We start from the raw sequence: 25,599 nt of genomic DNA, 5'->3' as shown, positions 1-25,599 counted from the left end.
TTCTTGAGTTCCTCCCTCCCTTCCATTTTCTGATTTACAGCTATTTCTGGGATGTTACTTGTATCCTCTATAGTGAAGACCGATGCAAAATACTTGTTCAATTCAACTGCCATCTCCTTATTATGTCAAAGTAAATTTGCGCATGGGCCCTTTAAGGAAACCAGCTGATGACGCGTCATCAGACCCACTTCCTTCAATTGGCCGGGAAACTCGCTGGGCGGGCTTAACATTGGAAAGTCAAGTTAGAGGCCAGGATGGAGCCAGCAACGAGGCCGTGACCCGCCACGGTAGGGGAAATCGCGGCCATAGAATCATACAGCACAGGAGGCGACCATTTGGCCCATCAAGTCTGCGGCGGCTCTTTCAAAGAGCAATCCAGTTAGTCCCATAAATTAGGAATTTACCCCGAAAGGACGCACCCATTGCGGTGTTTCCCTTCCCATTTGCAGTGCTGTAAATTGAAGGCCGCCCCACCTCCTGCGCCAGTACTCACTCGGCTTTTCTCAGCCACATATCTCCTTTCCAGGAGACTGAAAAATAAACAAAGCTGGGCCCCAATGGAAGACTTTTCCAAATAAGTTGCCTTTAGCTGCATTACCAGCCAGCCTCCGCTCTCCTCCCACAGACAACAATGAGATCATTGGAAGGAACCCGAACGTGAACACTCAGATCCCGCCTCCTCCCCGACCCACATTGAAAAATTGTAGAATGTAAAAATGAACCAAAGATCTTCTCCAACAAATAATTGATCAATGCTTTGCGGACCCCTGGAAACGTCTCCGCGGTCCCCCTTATGCGATACAATTAGGGTTGCCAACTCTGGTTGAATGTATTCATGGCGGTTTCATCACATGACAGCGTCTCTCCAATTCCCCGTCCCCGTTGGTCGTCCAACATGCCCATTTTGACAGCGCCACGCCTTCCCACGCCAATTGGAAAGCGAACAGACTGTTACCTTTTTTGAAGGGTCTTAAATGTCAGTCAAACAGCATTTTTTAATTATTAAGCAAAAGTGTTGAAAGAATTTTTTTTTAAATGCCCTTATGATTTTTCTCCTGGAGATTAATCTCCAGTTTCTGGAAACTTCAGGACATTCTTGGAGGGTTGGCAACCCTAGATACAATGTGGATTTGTGTATATAACTTACAATACAGAAACTCAGGCTGTTTGGTTGAGGTGCCAAGTGGTGGTGGTGATATGCATCCAAACGGGAACAGTCAGCCTTCTTGCGTTACCTCCTATAGTCTGACTCTAGAGAAGCACTGATTCAGTCTTCGACCAAGTTACTTACCTACCCTCTCATCCAGGAAATAATGAGGGTGGTAGTGAAAATTTGTGTTTTTAATTTCCATGTACATTTTAGTGAAGTTGGTTGAAATTTAAAATTTAAATCTAAAACAAGATTTAAGTTTTTTTTAATCTCCATTTATTTAATTTGATTCAGTACTAATTTGTGGGAAAAAAATAAAAATGATCAATTGCTGCATGACAAAAAAAATCACGATATTTTGAAATCTTTCAGTTCTCAAAGGGTTACCACAAAAAGGGACTGGTGAGGAGTGAATTTTTCATGAAAATATATACTGTACACACTGTGTATTTTTTAAAGTAGGTGGTACTATCCAATCGTCAAATGTGAAGTATATTTAGCAATCCATAATAGGCAGGAAATATCTTTCCTTAAGTAGCCAAATGGCAAAAGTATAAGCTGTATTATTCCCTTTTAACAAAGGTTGGAGAGGGACAGTACTGCAAATAAAAGACTTGCGCCTCTTTTCAAGCCTGCTACCAACATTTTTTGCTTAATTTTTCTAGTGAAGCAATACCCATTGATAAATTCATGCACAGTATGTATTGCTTCATCTAACACCAGGAGTCCTGCAGCAGTATTGTTATCGAAGACAGGAAGGAGATTAATACAGTAATGATCACGTGGGAGTCGCCTGTACACTGACGTTTCCTTCTGCTATCAGAGGACAGAGTCAGTCAAAAGCAGATTCTGTCCTTATTTTCACTTGTGCTGCAAAAGCAGTAAGCTTAACAGACCAAGCCTATCCGGCAACAGCACTGCTCACAATCATGCCTTAGCTGCCTAGCAACCCAAAGGAATGGACATAGCTCCCCTAATATGCCGTACACAACCGACGAATCGGTCCATGCACACAGCAGTTGCCTTCTATTGCTGATGTCTATAAACACTGAACGACCAGAAATACAGCTGAGGATTGCGGGACTGCATCGTTTGACTAAAGAGCTGGCGAAGTGCTCTCCAATGTGGCTACTATGGTAAGCAACCGTCTTCAAAAGTGAAAAAAATTCTCAGTGCTTTTGTTGAGGCAGTTCTATGTAATGACGGACAGCATTGAACAGGCAGATGGGCAGACAAAAGTAAAAATTAAGCGTAGGCTGAATTACTCCAGATATGCGCATGTTCAGCAGCAGCCTCTTGCTGGTATGATAGCTAGCCAAAAACATGTTTGCAGCCGGCGAATGCATCTCTACCCATAAAAGGCCCGTTAAAGGAAGGTATGTTAAAGCTTACTTGTACTATTCTTATGCTTTAGAGTTGCCTCGAGAACAAGAGACCCATTGTTCATGTGCAGGAGCATCTGCATTTGAGCAATGAAGCAAAACTGAACAGATTAAATTCACTGTATTATACACTACAGTATAAAGAAAATGGATGACAACAGCTTCAAAAATCAGTATAGGAATTTTTGTTTTAAAGTGCTGCCTAAGAATAATTTCCAGTATACAAGCAGATCAAGAGCCCAGTTAAATGGCTTTACTCTGATGCCACATGCTGTGAGCATTGAGCCATCAAAACAAAAGACTAGACATTGATAAGTCAAATTATATTTGTTAAACTGCACAAGTGGGGAACAAAATGCTGTTTACTATTTTATTGAGGTTAAGCTGTGCAGGTATAGTACTGTTTTATTCAAGACCAGTGCAGCCTTAATTATGGCATCCTGTAAGGACAGACTGCTTTAAGCTATCAAAACTAAACACATCCAGCAAAAATCAAAGTCAACAATTATTTAGGTTTACAATACACACAAGAGTAGAAAAACTTAGCATAAATCCTTATATGTCTCTGCGTCACCTGTGACAGTGCACATTTAATTTGTGTCTATTTCAAACTAGATAAATTTTTGTTTCCATTTTTCCAATGATATTTCTTTTGATATAAAGTACAACAAACAAGCAACAAATATGCCAGACTTGAAAACAGTCTCTGCTAAATCTTATTCAAATATTGTACCGCAGTCAGTGTTTGGCTCAGACATCAATCAGCAGACTGCAATGAATCATTAAGCATATATATATATATGCCGACAGCAACGTTATTTTTTAATAACATCACAACACAACTAAGCCGCTAAGTAAAATGTAATGACATTTAATGACCAACTCCTAAGCTTTACTGACTTTTATGTGGGATTCATGGCTGGCCGTGTTTAGAAAGCGAGTGTGAAATAAAAATTGTGCATACACCATTTTATATTAAGAACATGTTGGGATTGATAGGATCTTTTAAAAATTTCAATTCAACTTTGTAGGTGTTACCTGAAACTACGAAATAAAGCACTTCAAATAAACGTTACTCGGATAGTTATTGTGAAACCTAGCTCATGTACGCTTGGCACTACCACCTAGTGACGAGCAGTGCAATAGATTTTCGGTAAATAAAAAAGTATTATTAAGTAGTAACTGATTCATCTAATTTTAAATACTTACAAATTTTGGAATGTTAAAAAAAAAAGCTACTTCAATACCCCACTGAACTTGAGCATTTGAAGTTCACTAGGGCAGAATCAGGAAACAGCCATCCTCAAAATTAGAAACTAACCGATCATCATCTACTGTATATTAAAGCAAATACAATGTCTGTATGTCCCTAACTATACGGTGTGAACAAAACACTGTTCAATTGCAACAGTTCATTCAGATAAAAATGTATCTCTTAAATAAAGATTGCAGTTAACATATATTACCCAGAGGCCTCAACATTTTAGCAAAATAATTTTTACTAATTTTAATTAAATAATTGGGGAAATTACCAACCTATTATTAAGAAGGTGCCAATAACCCCAAATACAACAAACAAACCACTGTAGCTACATTCTACTGAATACAATAGATGATGCAGATTAGAAATATAAAGCCTTTGAATTGACAAAACTTTTTGAGCAACTGTTAAAGATTACACATTACTAAAACGAAACAAATTCTATTTCCATCTGTTAAAGCTCCAATATAAATTAGAATAAAAAATCCAAAAGCAAGCCATATAAATAAAAATACAACATCCTGCTGACTAGATTAGCAGCTTCCAAAAGTTAACTAATATAGTATGGAGATTTGATCACCAATGTCATTTTAGGGCTCAAAAATGTACTTAATTTGTTCTCTACCTCCTGTTCGCAGAATGCTTATGCTGCCCTTAATCTTATGAGGACTGTAATGGTACTTCAGCATCAGAAAATAAAGTTTTTTAAATCTGAGATCATTTGTTTCTTTCACCCATACTAGTCTTGGAATGTTTTATACCTCATTTCATCAACTCAGTTATATACATTTCAAGTAGAACAAGTAATTTTTGTAAGTACATTCTACTCTTGATAATGCCGTTGTTTTTTGTGCTTAAAAAGTTTGAAATAGCCAGCAATTTGCATTAAGCAATGCAAATAATACAGCAAAGTGGAAATTTAGTGCTAAGAAAATTTGAAATGATCAGTTAATTTGACTGAATTCAAATTAAGAGTTGGCTGTGAGATCATGAAAGAAAAAATATATATTTTGTAAGCCAAAAACTCTTTTAATTGTGAAAGTATTAAATTTAAAGATTATTTTTGCAGGAAAATTTGATGCAACAGATTTCTTTCCCCCAAAGTCCTGCCAAGGGACCTGTTCTCAGTCATATTTATTGTAGTATATGTCCAATGGCGAATGACTCATTAAAACAATACAAAAATGTTCTTGCATCACTACCTTCTTGCCATTCCATATATCGTTTGTAGTACCTTTTGTTGTGTGCACTTGTCTCTCCTCCTGCCCCTCATGTTATGCAATATGTTTTCTATCTTTCAGCTGTTAAAATTGTCAATATTTAAATCACAACCTACTAAAAGACATGTTAATCATCTAGCTAGATGTATAATTTAGAGACGTTTATTTTTACACCTATAATGCAATCAAAAGGTGAACATTTTTGGTCTACCACATCTGAACAACTCCTTGATAATGTTCCGATCTTGTAGCACACTCCCAGGTAAACCACTATTTGCCTTATATGTAACAAACTGTTCAATAATTCAGTAACAACTGCAGCATTAAAGCCAAAGAAGGCCGATGCTACTTCCAAATAAACAGTTTCTCTCAGCATTTAACTCTTGCAATTATAAAGCACTGCTAGTGCTACGTCAACCCGCTTACTGGTGCCGGAAAATGTCAACAGAATTAAAGGGTTCCTAATCCCTTAAGTGATCTCTTCTCTGTATACAATGTTTATCTTTCACTTGATAACACAATCTTTACACCATTTCTGGTTGTTTGTAGTTATTTCAGTTGACTGCAATGTCAAGCAGTATTGACACGGCACATCTACATCAGCTTCTGCAGGTTCAATGATTATCAAATGCAACCTTTTAGAATTACACCAATATCAGCCGCCCCCCAAACAAAGAGGCCATTAAATATATCTTGCTTTCTACTAAATCAGTAATAAACCAAATATTAAGTTTCTTCAGCATTTTGATCATGTTTTCAAAAACCCCATACTATTTATTTCCTTCCATGTATGTGTCTCTACACAGGATGTCATGTATGGATTGTCAGCTGACTTGTTACCAAGCTTGTGCGACTATAGGGGTGGAGCACAATAAGTAGCACAGGATTGGCTCACCACCCTAGGCTCCTCGTATTGCCACGAATGAAAAAGCACATATTTCCCAATACAAAATGTCAAAGCCATTTATCGAATCATGAAAAATCCACACTCAACCACTCAAGGCACTGGCATGCTGCACTATCCAAGACTGTTCAGAATGCCTTTGAATCCATATGTACTTTAAAAAGGTCAAATCAATGAATATGTTTCAATCATTTCCCCAGTGTGATGTACTTTCTGTCTAAATCAGTTCTGAATGGAGAACCAGTTGAACAAAATGATGCCAGGTCACCCACTTTCCTCCCATTTTCCTTATTACGATACTCATTCTCAGCAATGCTCTACTTGTTGATCTTGATTTGTTTTTCAATAATTTCTTGCACTGAATATTGTGCATGAGAACAGGCCCTATTTTATTAACATTTCATACACCAGGGTACCAAAAAAAATAAAAATAGGTGGACACTTGCATTCTACATCCTGAAAGTAGGAACTAAAGGTGGAACAGTCCCAAGTGAATGCCTTCAGTTTAGCTTATAAGCTCTTGATCTATAAAGAAAGATAGCTAACTGCACAGTCATTTATTTATTTGCTCTAATAATTGGCAACATTAATAAAATTTGCAATTTATTCTATTCACAGCAATTAAATCCAAAAAGGTTCATTCTAGTCTCTTAAAAGGCACACAGTTCAAATCCCAGGAAGACATTTGTAAAACTACTGAACAAAATTGATTTTTTTTAAATTCTGAGCTGGAGGACCACAAATGCCTCAGTGTAAATGCACCCCACGGGCCACACAGACAAGGTCTCTGGTTCAATCCCCAGTCCAAGCTGAGTCGGTCAATCTAGGCTTGAGGTCAGGAGGGAAGAGTGGGCAAGGGACAACTGGTCTCAGTCCAGGAAAATAAGTAACAAGCAGGGCTCACTCTCCTTCTGTGGAGGTCAGTCAAGGAGAGGATAAGGGTCAGGTCTGAATCTCTCTTCCCCCACCACTATACAGTCGAGGTTCCTATATGAAGACGAGCAATCAGTCATTTATTTACCAGTGGATCATCCCAGCAATAGGACTCATATCCTAGCAGAAGTTGCCAACTTCAAGAGAAGGACTGACTGAAAAAAGTGTTAAAGGATTCACAACAATTTCTTTTAATTCCCAACCGATTGCCATATCTTTCAATCGGTTGTTTTAAGTGTATGAATGCACCCTTCACTGCTCAGCCCATTACAATTTTATGCATCTTACTTTTTTTAAAAAGACACTAAATTTGTACATAAGGACATTTCAAGTAGAAAATTAAGTTTAATATAAGCTTAATCTCAAAGAACAGTAGAGAAAAATCATTTTCAGAGGTCTGTCCGAATAGACTATACAAGCTCATTTCCACTCAATGAAATATTAAGCGTTAATAATTTGGTGGTTCTTTTTAAAGTGTATTGCAATGCTATATTGAGTTAAATTACATCAATCATGCTTTAATTTATTGTGAAAGATACCAAAATACAGGACTGAATCAGCCATTAGAGGTCAAGCAAGCCTGCCACAGCAGCCAAGGCAACCTAGCAACAATCATCCATTTACTTGGCATTTCTTTAATTATGTCACTGTATTTTAAATAACAGGAGATTAAAGTCATTAATCTATGCAACATTTTCTATTTGTTCCATGGTCACTGGACATTTCAGATTATCTCCAAATTACCTTGAGTTTTGCTTTAGAACTCATTGTACTGGAGCCAGACCGACTTCAACTACGGTTACTTTTAAGATACAGAATCTTTGTTTCATTATCTAATTGCTGATATTTAGAGCAACCATTTATTCATTTGAAAAAGAATGTTACAGGGCTCGTCAGCAGATCACAGATGTAATTGTTTGCTACTGCTGCCTAAAATGCATCAGTAAAACTTGAAAATATTAACAAGTTTTTTTTAATTGCAAGATTTAAATTTGATTTAAACCAACGACTAAGCAGGAGGAATTTGTGCGTGCTCAGAGTCATTCTGCACTGTGTTAAAAGCTAAAGTAAACTGAACTTAAACCACAGAGCTCCGTGAATTTCCATGTAATTTCTGCCAACCTGAAATAGAGACATCACAATTTAAAGGTACAAGGCCATCAACAATTCTATACAGCAGCCTTCAATCTCTGGAAAATATCCAATTGAAACTCATCTTTCTTGAGTAGATTAAATAAAAATGAATTGGAACTAGAAACTAATAGGTGTGCAATAACGAAAAAAACAAAAGAAATCTATTTGGAGCCAGAGTTTCCTTTTCACTATATCCCCACAAGTAAATATATCTAATTTCCACTGGTATTAAAGTATAATTCATAACCCATTTTGGCCTCTTAGAATTGGACTGCTAAACTGTTAAACAAACAATATTTACTGAAAGTGATATGTATGTATTTTTCCTCTCATAGCCTACATCCATATAATTTACTATTGGAACAAAAAAAGTATTCAACAAAAAAATTCACATTTTATCATAAAAATGTAATTTTTGAGCATCTCAATCCATTTTTTTAAAATTTATGATCAATTACATTTATTTTAAAAAATCTGCAGCACTCAACTACTCTACTCCTTTTGCAACAACTTTCGGGTAAACATTAATTATTAGCTAAGTTACATTTCTAATGCAACTAAAAAATTACTGTTCATGTACACAACACTGAAGTTTACCAACACTAGTTAAACTTCTGCCTTTTGTTTCATACAGGCATAAAAAAATCTTACACTCAAATGCCAAGTGTTTATATTTGCATACAACAGGGATTGTATTCTCCATAAATGTTTTATGTAGAATACAATCCCTATTATACGCAAATATAAAAGTTCAACTTAAGCTAAAAGAATGGTCTATTTATTGAACATACATGTTCTTAAATAAAATTCTTGTATATAAAATCTTTTACTGAATTTTCACAATAGCATGAAGAAAAATCCATATTTGTATCTTGATTCTTAGCCATTTATTTACCTGCTCAATTGAAAATTATCCTGATATATATGGGAAAAATAAATAATTCTTGCTCGATCTAGCTACATTAAGCCAAGTGTACTAAAAGGATAAGCAAGGCTGTATTGATTAACGGGGCCAGCGATTAAGTCTAAAATGCATTATTTTCACACACATTCATAACCACAGATGTGGGAATTGTATTTTGAGGTCATCTTTATTGATTGGACTGTTGAAACTATAACAACTGGAGCAAATGCTTTAACAGACAACAGTTTGTTTCATCCATTAAACAAGTTCTCTAACTCATGAGAATTAATTTTTGACTGCAGATTGCTGAGATACTGTCATACATTGTTAGTCCAGTTATACCAGTCTTTGTTTGTAACTTTTATAAAACTGTTAAAATTCAGAACTGCATTCCTTCTGGTCAAGCAATGTGCCAAAAATTTCAAGCGACATTAAGACAATATAAAATCAATCTTGACATAAGAGTGCAATTTAAAAAAACCAAAATGAGCCCACCAGAAGCTGGAATAAATAATTCAATGTTCAGGAAAATATTGTTGCCTACTTATAAAAATATTCAACAATATTGCTATCAATGGCAGAGTTAAAATTGGTGCTTTGGTCTGTTAAATATTGTCAAAAGCATTCTGTGGAGATATAGGCGTTGACCTCTACCAGATACAAAATTAAAGACACAATCTACAGATGTTAGACAACTACTTGCGAATTCCTGTAAGTACTAGAAAATGCTTTAATTCGGTATTTGTAGGAAATGAGGACTGCCACGCTTCAGGTTTCATTTCATCAGTAGCAATACTGAAAAGGTTTTTTGTAGTATGTGGCAAGATGTAGCAAATCATAAAGGTCATCTTACACAAATATTAATCTAAAACTTGCTGCAACATGACAAAACTACTCTTTTCAACTTCATAGTTCTTAAGTACAAGTTTAAAGGTGAGTGACAAGTAGATATGTTTATCAGGTGTTAGTGTTCAAATGTTCTGCAATGAAGTAACTGAAGCATGAAAATTAATTTTGACAGGTGCATTTCCTCGTTGACTTTCAAAATACAGTACAGGTTGACAGAAACAATCTCAGTAGTGCACGATGACTAACACAATTCCTTTATAATCAACCTTCCAGGCTGCCCTATTCAAGACTTGAATGTTTACTGTAAAAGGCCTCTGACTGATTAGCTATTGTTGAGGGAGGGAATGCTATAAATAGATAGATATATATAATAATATATGCATTAAAAACATTACAATAAGCATTGATTGCAACATAGAAGGGACACATGAATGTGAATTATTTGGTAACAATTCAAAATGACAGGCTGGTAAAACTGTAACAATGCATTATTTCACTAAAATAACTCAACAGTAGATGAAATGTTCTCTACATGATAAAATGTACCATTTCTCACTTCCAATCTGTAAAATAGAAACTCTCATAAAAAGCTATAAAGCCCAGCACAATAATATGGATATTAAAACAAAAGAACTTTGATACTTAAAATATACACAAACATAATGAGCAATTTTTAGTGTCAATAACCTGAATTTAATGCAATGTGTATAAGTGTGAACCATAGACTACAAATTATAATGACTCGTTTGTATTGCAGTTTCCTTCTGCGGAATATTGAGAACAAAGACTCCGGAAATTTGGATATCAAGTGCCATCCACATTTACTTAAATAAATATGTTGCTTCAATGGAACTTCTAACTCAACAAATATTCATATTTAAAGATGGATTACTTACTTACTGATTTCATTTGGATGAGCTGATAAAAGGAAAAAGGTCTGCAATAGGCCAAATACCAACCTGTCCCACTTATTTTCTGAAGAAACAGACACCAATATATAACAAAAACCAAGCTCCTAGAGCACTTTAATAAGGGACAGCCTTAAAGAATATGCTGTGTAATAAAACACAGCCAATGTGAGAGCAAAAAAGCATTAGGCATTGCAAATAGCCCCGCTACAACATGCTTCAGTGGAGAAGACGCTACTGCTGCCTAATGAAGATGACCTGGAATGTTAAACGGTCTCTGTTTCGTACTCATATTATTGCACTGATATGCCTTGTGTTTTTGTTTGCAATGTTTCTGTTCATTAATCAGCATGACTGGGTAACTAGCAAAACCTGGTCAAGAGAAACTGGTTATTCTGTTTCTCATACAATGAGGGGATTCAGGTCACCAAAAAGTACTACCAACCAGAGCACAATGAGGAGCATTTGGAAAGAGACTGCTCAAGTACACAAGATTCATACAGTAAATTTTAGCACTGCACTTTCTCTTCCAGATGTAACGGGATTAGGGGACGTATTGAGTGCTAATGGAACCATATACAGTGAAAAGAGAACAGGGTATATACCCCATCACCAATACAAGTACATCATTAATGAACCACACAAATGTGAAGGACAAAGCCCATTCTTAATTGTGTTGATTGCAGCTGAACCTAGCCAAACTGAAGCTAGACACGCCATTAGACAAACCTGGGGAAATGAAAGCATTGCCCCTGGATTACGTATGGTACATCTCTTTCTCCTCGGTTTTAGAAAGGCTGGTGGCAACTTTCAGCAGACTTTACTGGAAGAAAGCAGACAGTATCATGACATTATTCAACAAGACTTTCTGGATACATATTATAATCTAACTATTAAAACTCTGATGGGAATGAACTGGGTCGCAACATACTGCCCGCATGCCTGGTATGTTATGAAGACTGACAGCGACATGTTTGTGAACACGGAGTATTTAATAAACAAACTGTTAAAGCCTGTGCATCCTCCACGTCACAACTATTTCACTGGATATCTGATGCGTGGTTATTCCCCGAATCGTAACAAGGACAGCAAATGGTACATGCCTCCGGAGCTCTACCCCAGTGAGCGCTATCCAGTCTTCTGTTCAGGAACCGGTTATGTTTTCTCTGGGGACTTAGCTGAAAAGATTTTCAAGGTCTCTTTGAGCATCAGGCGTTTGCATTTAGAGGATGTCTACGTTGGTATCTGTCTTGCCAAACTGAGAATTGACCCTGCGCCACCACCCAATGAGTTCCTCTTCAATCACTGGCGAGTTTCTTATTCCAGCTGTAAATATAGCCATTTAATTACCTCCCATCAGTTCCAGCCCAGTGAATTAATCAAATACTGGAACCACTTGCAGCAAAACAAGCACAACGCCTGCGCCAGCGTGGCAAAAGAGAAAGGCTACAGAGGACATGGCAGGTATCGCATAAAGAAAGTGCACTGATGACAAATCTGAATCCAAGATGCCCAATGTTAACTGTATTGTAAATGAATTATCCAAGCATGTATAAAGACTATGTATGAAGCCGATGCAACATTCCAACGCTTAGGAAACCTTTACTAGGGTTTGCATTTTTCTTTTAATTCATGATTTAAAAATCAACCTCTCAGAAAAAGTTGTGAGCATACAATGGGCAGTAAATGTTGTGAAGTTTATCTGCTTTTGGAGTTCTTAGTTGACTGAATGTCTATGTAAACCAAACTTAAATTTATTTTAGGCAATGCAAAGCAATGAACCTCAGTGAACTATTCTTACTGTTTAACTGTGGCAACAATAGTTAATTTTAAAATAGAATGTGATTCCAAATTTTGTTGTTAGCTGTACAAGTTAAACTGTGTAAAGTTTTGTTCAACCTTGTTGATAAGAGCTATTTAAGGAATGTTATTTGAGAATAGTAAAATAGAATTGTTTTATAAAACTACATCCTCAAGAACCAATACTGAAAACTTCAAAGATGCAGCACCTTTTACTAAGTAGAGGCATGCACAATTATTTCCCTACATTACACTACAGGTATTTGCGCTACAAAGTAGATTATTCAGTCCAACAGACAAAAAAAGTTCACAGAATAGTACAAACTAAAGAGGCTGATTTATGTAACCAAATCTTCCCTTAGATATGTCAAGGGATACAGCCAAACCTGAATGGAGAACCACTAAGCTTGGGTAATTATGTAACTTGTATCTCATCTAAAATGATAGTTCACCAACTTTTTTTGAGGGGAACTTTAATTACTTTTCTGGATTATTTACTACAGTGGAATGTTTCTCCACACAATCATTCATATTGTTGTTCATTTGAAAAGTCCTGGATTTTATTTCTGACTATTTTTGTGGCATACTTTGCTTGCAGGAAGAAATGGAAAACTCCTACCAATTTTTTAAACTGGCCAATTTATTGAAAAATGTTTCATTTTCCTCAGTTTCTCTTGTGCACCCACACCTCCCCCACCCCCTCCTCAGTTAAGCAGGAATTTTGAAAAGATGCCAATAAAGCTTTATTACTGCAATAGTTAAATTATTCGGCTTTAACTTAAGACAACAGAAAGAGGGTATAAGTCAAAAAATCTATTTTTCCTTTTAATGTTCCTACCTTGCTGACAACTATGGTACTTTGTTTCTTTTTTGTATTGACAGTTCTGTTGTGTAATATTGCTTTCTGCTGTAAATTTATCAAGATCAGTGTTCAGCTCCAAAAAAAGGAATGGATAAATTTAAGGCTTGGAAACCCATTACTAAATTACTACTGAAAACTTGTGTTTGATGGACAGTATTAAAGTAATTCTGGAATGCAACTGAAATGTTTTGTGTCATAAACTGAAAAGCATCATGCACATCTATGGATATATTTTTATACAACACTCATCAAATTTAATTGCCCAGAACGCAAACAAAATTTGATAGCTGTGTAACTTTGATCAGGTTTTCCTATTTATTTCTTATATTCAACACCTAAGCAGAACCGTTTTAAAGAATTTTTGGAATATTTAAACGTTTATTTCAGGTTTTTTTCAAAAAGTGAGATTTTAGCAAAACCCCAAATGTAATGAATCTTTGAATAAATCCAATACATCATTCTAAGCAACTGTACTTTTATAGTAATGGTTTAGAAACTCCTGAAAAATGTCACAAAAAGTGACAAATGTAATTCCTTTTGTCAAAACTGTACTCTCAGCATCTGAACTCATCAATAGGGTGCTGCATGCCAACACATAAAGACTGCACAATCCTGTATGTACAAAACTGAGCAGGCTTCTTGACAATTTTTACACATAAAGCGTAGCTATAACTTCAAAGCAGAGGATAAATATAACTTAGCAAGTATGCAAAATTTACTTCCATCTGCTTTAGTTTCACTATTTCCTGGTTTTTTTTACAAAATGTTCTTTGCAAAAGTTATGAAGATGCAGAAAAGACCACTTTTGTTTTTTTTAATACAAACAGCTTAACTGCTGACCACCGAACTTCTCTTCCTAGCTTATATGCTGGCTGACATTGTAAATGGTCTCTCTTCTCTTCTGTTTCATTCCCTTTCAAAACTTGTCAGCATCCCCCTCCTCAAAACTCAACAAACCCACTTGCTGATTCCCTTTGTCCTTGCAAACTATCTCCTTTTCCTCTTCAAAGTCCTTGAAGGTGCTTTTGCCTCTCAAATCCATGCCCATTTCTTCTGCAGTTCCTTATTTGCATCAGGTTTGCACCCCTCCCAAAGTACCAAAACAGACCTAAATAAAGTCATGAATGATATTCATTATCCCTGTGGTGCATTATCTCTCCACGTCATCTTCGACCCCTCTGCAGCCTTTGACACGTTGACTACACCATCCCCTTCCAACGCCTGTCCTCTGTTGTCCAGCTCAGTGGGACTGGCTTTGCTTGGTTTCATTCTTGCCCATCCTAATAACAAACAGAGCATCTCGATCATCTGCTTCTCTTCCTGCCCATTCACCGTTACCTCAGGGGGACCCCTGCTTCATCTACATGTTGCCCTTGGCGACATCATCCACAGACATGGGGTCAGTTTGCACATGTACGCTGATGACACCCAGCTCTACCAATCGGTGTCCTCTCTTGATCCTCTCTATTTCTTTTCTGTTAGCAAGACTGCTCGTCAGACATCTAGTCTTCGATGAGCAGCAATTCTCACCAGCTAAATATTCATTGTCTTCGGTCTCCTCCACAAACTCTATCTCCTCGCCACCGCTCCATCCTGGCCACTGTTTCAGGCTAACTTGCAGACCTAGCTGAGCTTACAACCACATATCCTTTCCATCACAATGGCCACCTACTTCCACTTCCATAACATTGCCCGCCTCCTCTACTTTTACCTCGGCCCATCTGGCACTCAAACCCTTATCCTTGTCTACATCAACTCCAGATTCAATTATTCTAATACTTTCCTGGCTGGCCTCATATCCACCATGAACTTTAGCTCCTCCTTAACTCTGCTGCCCATATCCTATCCCACACAAAGTCTCACTTGCCCACCACCCCTTTACTAAGTAAACCACATTGGCTCTTGGTCCCCAATACCTTAAGTGAAAATTCTTGTCCTTGTGTTCAAAACCCTCAATCGCCTTATTCCTTCCCATCCCTGTAAACTTCTTCAATGCCACGAACCCCCCACAACTCTCTGTTCCTTCAACACTGGTCTCTTACGCAACACCCACCCCTACTTTGACCTCCTACTGGTGGCCATGCCTTCAGTCACCTAGACCACACGATCTGGAATTCCCACCCTAAATCACTCTACTTTTCCACCAACCTCTCCTCCTTTAAGACACTACTTAAAACCCATCTCTACAACCAAAAGGGGAGAGAGAAAAGAGATAAAAGCACATATCTTCAAAGCACACCAATATTAACTCTTGCAGCTAATATTTCATAATATTTATCACTTTCCTGTTTATGGCTTTTTTGCTTAAGATCACAACTGTTTATTATTTAAAGATGTTAACAGAAATAAGAGGCGCAAAATGGATGTACTAGAGCAATACCCAAAGAAACTACAAATTTCACAACTCATTTTCAATGTTCTTTGATCATCGATTTTTAATGTCCCGATAACATGATCTAGCTGGCCCACTTTCATAAATGTCACAAGGTGCAAAGATTCTGCACGAGGATGTTCCAAGTAACACCATCAAATCCCACAAGTCTTTCAAAAGGATTCAACAGATAAAATGACATCTGTTCCAATAACTCTGTGCTTTGTGACTGCGGAAAACAGGCACAAGAGATATTTTTGCTGCCAATAAATGGAGAAATTGTGAGTTCAAAGTATATCGCAATTTAATGTAATAACTTTAGTGCTGGGGACTACGTTATTAATCCATTGAACTTCTCAATTAAAAGAAATACTCTTCGCTTTAATACTTCCTTGCAACATTGTATTAATCTCCAACCACTGAATGCCACTGGTCATTTTAACTGACATTTGAGCTTTTCATACAGTCAGTTGCAAATCTCATATGTTCGATCTTTTGAACTACAGGAAACTTTGTGCTATCCGGCACCCACGGGACCGAGCTGCTGCCATTGCCTCAAAACTTCCGTACTCTCCAGAGTTAATGTTGAGAGATACGGAGATTCTTATCTCCGTATTTGACAACAAACACTGTTGCTTAGCAACAGCTTCTAAACACTCGGGTGTGGCCCTAAAGCTCTGTAGCTACAGACCTTGCACAGCTTGACTGTTCGAACAAAGCAAAAAAAACAAACAAAAAGAATAAAAAACGGCTGCTGATTTTTGCCGGTGGCTCCAGATTGCCGGATAGCTCACGGATAGCACAAAGTTTCCTGTACATAAATAGACTGCAATCAAGGAAAATTGCATTTACAATACCATCTGCAGAGTTCTTTTAATTTTACACTTAAAACATGTAGCTCAGCCCAGTTTAAACACAGAGACAAAGTTTTTATGCAGATCTCTGCATTTATCACGTCACACATTTGCCAAAAGTGAAGCTACTGCTAACTCTAACCCTTTATTAATTTGTCAGTGTACAAGTTGTTTTCCGACACTCCACCACATACAGTTCAATGGTTGACTGAAATCAGCTTGATCTACTAAACTTAAACACCACTAAATGTTTCCACACCAGGAGGGGTTACATGTGAATGTTGTCGTGAAAATGCACAACTTGGATATGTAGGATTCGCAAAATTTCCACATTCTCCCAAGGTTATTAATAAATGGGACCCTATGGACAATTTGAAAAGAGTACCCAAAGATGGCGTCCGCACCTCGTGACCAAAAGCCTGTAAGATTTTAAAAGCCTGAACTCTGCAGCACAGAACAAGCAGCTTTGGGAAATCGAAACTTAAAATGCATTTCTGTGAAAAGGACTTTTGTGTTTGAAGGGCCAGACAGCTAAGCAAACATTTGAATATGCATTTTCGTCAAATTGGAACAGATCAACCTAAACGAGGCCATTAGTTTGTCCGCATAAATAATCGGAAACAGCTTAAGGAAGCCATCGAGGCTGGACAGGCCGATTAAAATGCATTAATGACAATACAGCCCGGACATCAGGCCAGTAGGTGCGATAAACGGCCATCTAAAAACAGTTATTCTAGATTGGTATAATCATTTAAAACAGCCTGCCAAAATTGAAACAATGGACTAACCTGATTTGGCGCGCAGATAAGGGGCCATCGAAAAGAGTATAACTGTAGGCCCTTAGTAGCAATCTCTCTCTGCTGGCTCTCTCCTCCTGACTCTGACCTCTCGTCTGGTCTTGGGCTACCGCCGCTCGCACTCGCGCCCTGGCCTCGTGGCGGGTTCTCTTCTCGCTCCCCGCATTGTGCAAGCAACCAAGGACATCCATACCAAACGCGGGAGAGGGGAACGAGATCAGAGTCTAAAGTCACCCAGGACACCCGGGCCACGAGAGAGGGCAGAGGAAACGAGGCGAGACGAACCGAGACGAAGAGTAAGGTAGACCCGACAAAGAGCAGAGAAGGGCAGCAGAAGACGTATTAATTAAGACCGAGTGCAGAGTTATAAGCTGACGCTCGGGGAAGAAAATATGCGAGGACAGTGAAACTAAGTTGTTTGGGCGAACACTGCAAATAAGCTGGCGCTTGGGGGGGGGGGGGGGGGAAGAATCTTGCTGAACACTGCGAATAAACGCAGGTGTCCACGCCACAATAAATACACTGGCGTTTGAAGCATGGTTAGGAAAATCTAAGCAGTAAAGACTGCTAACTGTCTCACTGACGCAACGTTACCGCCGACGACCGCCTGAGGGAGAAGAATAAGAGAACCCATCGCGACGAGACGACGACGGTAGCTGAGGAGAAGAAAGGAGTGTCGCAGCAGCAGCTCCAGCACCGCGCCCTGAGACCACGTGACGACGGAGTACCCCAAAGGACAGCAGCCCAAACCTGAAAACTTGCGATTGCTAAAACAACAGATTTTGCTTTGGATTGGTGAGCATGAATTCCTGGCCCCTCATAGCTTAATCTAGTTAGGTATAGGGGTGGGATAAGGATAAGGGGATTGTTAAAGTAGTTGTTTTTCCCCTCGATGTGCCGTGTGTTCCCCATTCCCTGTATAAGTATAATAAGTTGCTAGCTGGAGTGCCCGGCGGTGCCGAGGCTTTTTTGAGGGCATGTTGTTGTTGAAAGTGAGAGAGAGAGAGCGCGACGGGGGGGGGGGGGGGAGAAAGAGAGCGCGCGACGGGGGGGAAGAGAGCGCGCGACGGGGGGGGGGGAAGAGAGCGCGCGACGGGGGGGGAAGAGAGCGCGCGACGGGGGGGAAGAGAGCGCGCGACGGGGGGGGAAGAGAGCGCGCGACGGGGGGGGAAGAGAGCGCGCGACGGGGGGGGAAGAGAGCGCGCGACGGGGGGGGAAGAGAGCGCGCGACGGGGGGGGAAGAGAGCGCGCGACGGGGGGGGAAGAGAGCGCGCGACGGGGGGGGAAGAGAGCGCGCGACGGGGGGGGAAGAGAGCGCGCGACGGGGGGGGAAGAGAGCGCGCGACGGGGGGGGGAAGAGAGCGCGCGACGGGGGGGGGAAGAGAGCGCGCGACGGGGGGGGAAGAGAGCGCGCGACGGGGGGGGGAAGAGAGCGCGCGACGGGGGGGAAGTGAGCGCGCGACGGGGGGGGAAGAGAGGCGCGCGACGGGGGGGGAAGAGAGCGCGCGACGGGGGGGGAAGAGAGCGCGCGACGGGGGGGGAAGAGAGCGCGCGACGGGGGGGAAGAGAGCGCGACGGGGGGGAAGAGAGCGCGCGACGGGGGGGGAAGAGAGCGCGCGACGGGGGGGAAGAGAGCGCGCGACGGGGGGGGAAGAGAGCGCGCGACGGGGGGGGAAGAGAGCGCGCGACGGGGGGGGAAGAGAGCGCGCGACGGGGGGGGAAGAGAGCGCGCGACGGGGGGGGGAAGAGAGCGCGCGACGGGGGGGGAAGAGAGCGCGCGACGGGGGGGGAAGAGAGCGCGCGACGGGGGGGGAAGAGAGCGCGCGACGGGGGGGGAAGAGAGCGCGCGACAGGGGGGGGAAGAGAGCGCGCGACGGGGGGGGAAGAGAGCGCGCGACGGGGGGGGAAGAGAGCGCGCGACGGGGGGGGAAGAGAGCGCGCGACGGGGGGGAAGAGAGCGCGCGACGGGGGGGGGAAGAGAGCGCGCGACGGGGGGGGAAGAGAGCGCGCGACGGGGGGGGAAGAGAGCGCGCGACGGGGGGGGAAGAGAGCGCGCGACGGGGGGGGGAAGAGAGCGCGCGACGGGGGGGGGAAGAGAGCGCGCGACGGGGGGGGAAGAGAGCGCGCGACGGGGGGGGAAGAGAGCGCGCGACGGGGGGGAAGAGAGCGCGCGACGGGGGGGGAAGAGAGCGCGCGACGGGGGGAAGAGAGCGCGCGACGGGGGGGAAGAGAGCGCGCGACGGGGGGAGAAGAGCGCGCGACGGGGGGGAAGAGAGCGCGCGACGGGGGGGGGAAGAGAGCGCGCGACGGGGGGGAAGAGAGCGCGCGACGGGGGGGAAGAGAGGCGCGCGACGGGGGGGGAAGAGAGCGCGCGACGGGGGGGAAGAGAGCGCGCGACGGGGGGGAAGAGAGCGCGCGACGGGGGGGAAGAGAGCGCGCGACGGGGGGGAAGAGAGCGCGCGACGGGGGGGGAAGAGAGCGCGCGACGGGGGGGAAGAGAGCGCGCGACGGGGGGGAAGAGAGCGCGCGACGGGGGGGAAGAGAGCGCGCGACGGGGGGGAAGAGAGCGCGCGACGGGGGGGGAAGAGAGCGCGCGACGGGGGGGAAGAGAGCGCGCGACGGGGGGGAAGAGAGCGCGCGACGGGGGGGAAGAGAGCGCGCGACGGGGGGGGAAGAGAGCGCGCGACGGGGGGGAAGAGAGCGCGCGACGGGGGGGGAAGAGAGCGCGCGACGGGGGGGGAAGAGAGCGCGCGACGGGGGGGGAAGAGAGCGCGCGACGGGGGGGGAAGAGAGCGCGCGACGGGGGGGGAAGAAGAGCGCGCGACGGGGGGGGGAAGAGAGCGCGCGACGGGGGGGGAAGAGAGCGCGCGACGGGGGGGAAGAGAGCGCGCGACGGGGGGGGAAGGAGAGAGCGCGCGACGGGGGGGGAAGAGAGCGCGCGACGGGGGGGGAAGAGAGCGCGCGACGGGGGGGGGAAGAGAGCGCGCGACGGGGGGGAAGAGAGCGCGCGACGGGGGGGGAAGAGAGCGCGCGACGGGGGGGGGAAGAGGAGCGCGCGACGGGGGGGGAAGAGAGCGCGCGACGGGGGGGGAAGAGAGCGCGCGACGGGGGGGGAAGAGAGCGCGCGACGGGGGGGGAAGAGAGCGCGCGACGGGGGGGGAAGAGAGCGCGCGACGGGGGGGGGAAGAGAGCGCGCGACGGGGGGGGAAGAGAGCGCGCGACGGGGGGGGAAGAGACGCGCGACGGGGGGGGAAGAGAGCGCGCGACGGGGGGGGAAGAGAGCGCGCGACGGGGGGGGAAGAGAGCGCGCGACGGGGGGGGGAAGAGAGCGCGCGACGGGGGGGGAAGAGAGCGCGCGACGGGGGGGAAGAGAGCGCGCGACGGGGGGGGAAGAGAGCGCGCGACGGGGGGGGGAAGAGAGCGCGCGACGGGGGGGGGAAGAGAGCGCGCGACGGGGGGGGAAGAGAGCGCGCGACGGGGGGGAAGAGAGCGCGCGACGGGGGGGGAAGAGAGCGCGCGACGGGGGGGGGAAGAGAGCGCGCGACGGGGGGGGAAGAGAGCGCGCGACGGGGGGGGAAGAGAGCGCGCGACGGGGGGGGAAGAGAGCGCGCGACGGGGGGGAAGAGAGCGCGCGACGGGGGGGGAAGAGAGCGCGCGACGGGGGGGGAAGAGAGCGCGCGACGGGGGGGAAGAGAGCGCGCGACGGGGGGGGGGAAGAGAGCGCGCGACGGGGGGGGAAGAGAGCGCGCGACGGGGGGGGGAAGAGAGCGCGCGACGGGGGGGGAAGAGAGCGCGCGACGGGGGGGGGAAGAGAGCGCGCGACGGGGGGGAAGAGAGCGCGCGACGGGGGGGGGAAGAGAGCGCGCGACGGGGGGGAAGAGAGCGCGCGACGGGGGGGGAAGAGAGCGCGCGACGGGGGGGGAAGAGAGCGCGCGACGGGGGGGGAAGAGAGCGCGCGACGGGGGGGGAAGAGAGCGCGCGACGGGGGGGGGAAGAGAGCGCGCGACGGGGGGGGAAGAGAGCGCGCGACGGGGGGGGAAGAGAGCGCGCGACGGGGGGGGAAGAGAGCGCGCGACGGGGGGGGAAGAGAGCGCGCGACGGGGGGGGAAGAGAGCGCGCGACGGGGGGGGAAGAGAGCGCGCGACGGGGGGGGAAGAGAGCGCGCGACGGGGGGGGAAGAGAGCGCGCGACGGGGGGGGGAAGAGAGCGCGCGACGGGGGGGGGAAGAGAGCGCGCGACGGGGGGGGGAAGAGAGCGCGCGACGGGGGGGGGAAGAGAGCGCGCGACGGGGGGGGAAGAGAGCGCGCGACGGGGGGGGAAGAGAGCGCGCGACGGGGGGGGAAGAGAGCGCGCGACGGGGGGGGAAGAGAGCGCGCGACGGGGGGGGGAAGAGAGCGCGCGACGGGGGGGGGAAGAGAGCGCGCGACGGGGGGGGAAGAGAGCGCGCGACGGGGGGGGAAGAGAGCGCGCGACGGGGGGGGAAGAGAGCGCGCGACGGGGGGGGGAAGAGAGCGCGCGACGGGGGGGGAAGAGAGCGCGCGACGGGGGGGGAAGAGAGCGCGCGACGGGGGGGGGAAGAGAGCGCGCGACGGGGGGGGAAGAGAGCGCGCGACGGGGGGGAAGAGAGCGCGCGACGGGGGGGGAAGAGAGCGCGCGACGGGGGGGGGAAGAGAGCGCGCGACGGGGGGGGAAGAGAGCGCGCGACGGGGGGGAAGAGAGCGCGCGACGGGGGGGGAAGAGAGCGCGCGACGGGGGGGGGGAAGAGAGCGCGCGACGGGGGGGAAAGAGAGCGCGCGACGGGGGGGGAAGAGAGCGCGCGACGGGGGGGAAGAGAGCGCGCGACGGGGGGGGAAGAGAGCGCGCGACGGGGGGGGAAGAGAGCGCGCGACGGGGGGGAAGAGAGCGCGCGACGGGGGGGGAAGAGAGCGCGCGACGGGGGGGGAAGAGAGCGCGCGACGGGGGGGGAAGAGAGCGCGCGACGGGGGGGGAAGAGAGCGCGCGACGGGGGGGGAAGAGAGCGCGCGACGGGGGGGGAAGAGAGCGCGCGACGGGGGGGGAAGAGCGCGCGCGACGGGGGGGGAAGAGAGCGCGCGACGGGGGGGGAAGAGAGCGCGCGACGGGGGGGGAAGAGAGCGCGCGACGGGGGGGAAGAGAGCGCGCGACGGGGGGGGGAAGAGAGCGCGCGACGGGGGGGGAAGAGAGCGCGCGACGGGGGGGAAGAGAGCGCGCGACGGGGGGGAAGAGAGCGCGCGACGGGGGGGAAGAGAGCGCGCGACGGGGGGGAAGAGAGCGCGCGACGGGGGGGAAGAGAGCGCGCGACGGGGGGGAAGAGAGCGCGCGACGGGGGGGAAGAGAGCGCGCGACGGGGGGGAAGAGAGCGCGCGACGGGGGGGAAGAGAGCGCGCGACGGGGGGGAAGAGAGCGCGCGACGGGGGGGAAGAGAGCGCGCGACGGGGGGGAAGAGAGCGCGCGACGGGGGGGGAAGAGATGCGCGCGACGGGGGGGAAGAGAGCGCGCGACGGGGGGGAAGAGAGCGCGCGACGGGGGGGAAGAGAGCGCGCGACGGGGGGGAAGAGAGCGCGCGACGGGGGGGAAGAGAGCGCGCGACGGGGGGGGAAGAGAGCGCGCGACGGGGGGGAAGAGAGCGCGCGACGGGGGGGAAGAGAGCGCGCGACGGGGGGAAGAGAGCGCGCGACGGGGGGGAAGAGAGCGCGCGACGGGGGGAAGAGAGCGCGCGACGGGGGGGAAGAGAGCGCGCGACGGGGGGGAAGAGAGCGCGCGACGGGGGGGAAGAGAGCGCGCGACGGGGGGGAAGAGAGCGCGCGACGGGGGGGGAAGAGAGCGCGCGACGGGGGGGGAAGAGAGCGCGCGACGGGGGGGGAAGAGAGCGCGCGACGGGGGGGGAAGAGAGCGCGCGACGGGGGGGGAAGAGAGCGCGCGACGGGGGGGGAAGAGATGCGCGCGACGGGGGGGGAAGAGAGCGCGCGACGGGGGGGGAAGAGAGCGCGCGACGGGGGGGGAAGAGAGCGCGCGACGGGGGGGGAAGAGAGCGCGCGACGGGGGGGGAAGAGAGCGCGCGACGGGGGGGGAAGAGAGCGCGCGACGGGGGGGGAAGAGAGCGCGCGACGGGGGGGGAAGAGAGCGCGCGACGGGGGGGGAAGAGAGCGCGCGACGGGGGGGAAGAGAGCGCGCGACGGGGGGGGAAGAGAGCGCGCGACGGGGGGGGAAGAGAGCGCGCGACGGGGGGGGAAGAGAGCGCGCGACGGGGGGGAAGAGAGCGCGCGACGGGGGGGGAAGAGAGCGCGCGACGGGGGGGGGAAGAGAGCGCGCGACGGGGGGGGAAGAGAGCGCGCGACGGGGGGGGAAGAGAGCGCGCGACGGGGGGGGAAGAGAGCGCGCGACGGGGGGGGAAGAGAGCGCGCGACGGGGGGGGGAAGAGAGCGCGCGACGGGGGGGGAAGAGAGCGCGCGACGGGGGGGGAAGAGAGCGCGCGACGGGGGGGGAAGAGAGCGCGCGACGGGGGGGGAAGAGAGCGCGCGACGGGGGGGGAAGAGAGCGCGCGACGGGGGGGGAAGAGAGCGCGCGACGGGGGGGGAAGAGAGCGCGCGACGGGGGGGAAGAGAGCGCGCGACGGGGGGGGAAGAGAGCGCGCGACGGGGGGGGAAGAGAGCGCGCGACGGGGGGGGAAGAGAGCGCGCGACGGGGGGGGAAGAGAGCGCGCGACGGGGGGGGAAGAGAGCGCGCGACGGGGGGGGAAGAGAGCGCGCGACGGGGGGGGAAGAGAGCGCGCGACGGGGGGGGAAGAGAGCGCGCGACGGGGGGGGAAGAGAGCGCGCGACGGGGGGGGAAGAGAGCGCGCGACGGGGGGGGAAGAGAGCGCGCGACGGGGGGGGGAAGAGAGCGCGCGACGGGGGGGGAAGAGAGCGCGCGACGGGGGGGGAAGAGAGCGCGCGACGGGGGGGGGAAGAGAGCGCGCGACGGGGGGGGAAGAGAGCGCGCGACGGGGGGGGAAGAGAGCGCGCGACGGGGGGGGGAAGAGAGCGCGCGACGGGGGGGGAAGAGAGCGCGCGACGGGGGGGGAAGAGAGCGCGCGACGGGGGGGGAAGAGAGCGCGCGACGGGGGGGGAAGAGAGCGCGCGACGGGGGGGGGGGAAGAGAGCGCGCGACGGGGGGGGGAAGAGAGCGCGCGACGGGGGGGGAAGAGAGCGCGCGACGGGGGGGGAAGAGAGCGCGCGACGGGGGGGAAGAGAGCGCGCGACGGGGGGGGGAAGAGAGCGCGCGACGGGGGGGGAAGAGAGCGCGCGCGGGGGGGGGAAGAGAGCGCGCGACGGGGGGGGAAGAGAGCGCGCGACGGGGGGGGAAGAGAGCGCGCGACGGGGGGGCAAGAGAGCGCGAGAGAGAGGGATGGAGAAGAGAGAAAGGGGCAAGGGGGTGGGGGGAGATGGGGGTGGGGTGGGGGGGAGATGGGGGTGGGGTGGGGGGAGGGGGGAGATGGGGGTGGGGTGGGGGGAGATGGGGGGTGGGTGGTGATGCGCTATCAATTACTCATAAAAGACTGAGAGTTAAGAGAGTAACTAAAGGCTTTTATTAACAAAAGAATGAAGGTCTGCCTCGAGTGGTCGACCGGTCCAGAAATACAAAGGGCTGGGGAGCAGTCACCTTTATACTTGGACTTGTGGGAGGAGTCAGCCGAGGCATGTACACAGTGGAATACAAACAGTGGTTTACCACATTCACCCCTTGTTTAAAATTGAGTCCGGCGGGGTGAAGTGTATTAAAAGTTAGTGTATTGGAGTCTCTCCGGAGGTCTTGTCTGCCGCTGTGATCGGCGTGGCGACGGCAGGGGTAGTGGAGCTTCCGGCGTCGAGTCCTGCGTGGGCTGTGGCACAGGCGTGTCGTCCTCGTAGATGTCGAGCGGGTCGCGGGGCCCAGCCTGCCGTCTGCTGGGGCTGGATATCGGATCGTGGGGGGGGGGGGGGGGGGGTGGTAGTGAGTAGTGGGTTACTGCGGCCCCCGAGGGTGCAAGGTCTCTTTTGGAGACTGTCCTCCCGCCCGTCCGGGTATGCAATGTAAGCATACTGGGGGTTGGCGTGGAGGAGGTCGACCCTCTCGACCAGGGGGTCCGTTTTATGGGTCCTCACGTGCCTTCTCAGTTGGACCGGCCCTGGGGACGTCAGCCATGGCGGTAGCGGTGTCCCCGATGTGGACTTCCTTGGGAAGACAAACATTTTCTCATGAGGGGTGGGCGTTAGTGGCAGTGCAGAGCAGTG

At 48.7% G+C, this 25,599-nt stretch overlaps 2 protein-coding genes across 3 annotated transcripts in view; one reads left to right on the top strand and one right to left on the bottom strand.

Annotated features, from left to right (window-relative positions):
- Positions 1–25,599, bottom strand: part of cdc73 (cell division cycle 73, Paf1/RNA polymerase II complex component, homolog (S. cerevisiae)) — a 498,975-nt gene that overhangs the window by 249,062 nt on the left and 224,314 nt on the right. The gene's annotated exons all lie outside the window — the stretch shown is intronic.
- Positions 1,856–13,485, top strand: LOC147121867 (beta-1,3-galactosyltransferase 2-like). 2 transcript variants are annotated; one of them, XM_085982374.1, is made up of 2 exons: positions 1,856–2,286; positions 10,495–13,485. In XM_085982374.1, exon 2 carries the CDS (start codon positions 10,860–10,862, stop codon positions 12,132–12,134), a length of 1,275 nt encoding a protein of 424 aa, XP_085838500.1. In that variant the 5' UTR covers positions 1,856–2,286; positions 10,495–10,859; the 3' UTR covers positions 12,135–13,485. The 2 variants fall into 2 exon arrangements, with proteins under 2 accessions (XP_085838500.1, XP_085838501.1); XM_085982375.1 differs by lacking the exon at positions 1,856–2,286 and adding an exon at positions 2,307–2,526.

Source organism: Somniosus microcephalus, chromosome 3 (assembly GCF_052327205.1).
Source record: "Somniosus microcephalus isolate GS21.2 chromosome 3, FLI_Smic_1.0, whole genome shotgun sequence".
Lineage (NCBI taxonomy): Eukaryota > Metazoa > Chordata > Chondrichthyes > Squaliformes > Somniosidae > Somniosus > Somniosus microcephalus.
Note: the sequence above shows the minus strand (reverse complement) of the source record. Positions and strands in the feature narration are given on the sequence as shown.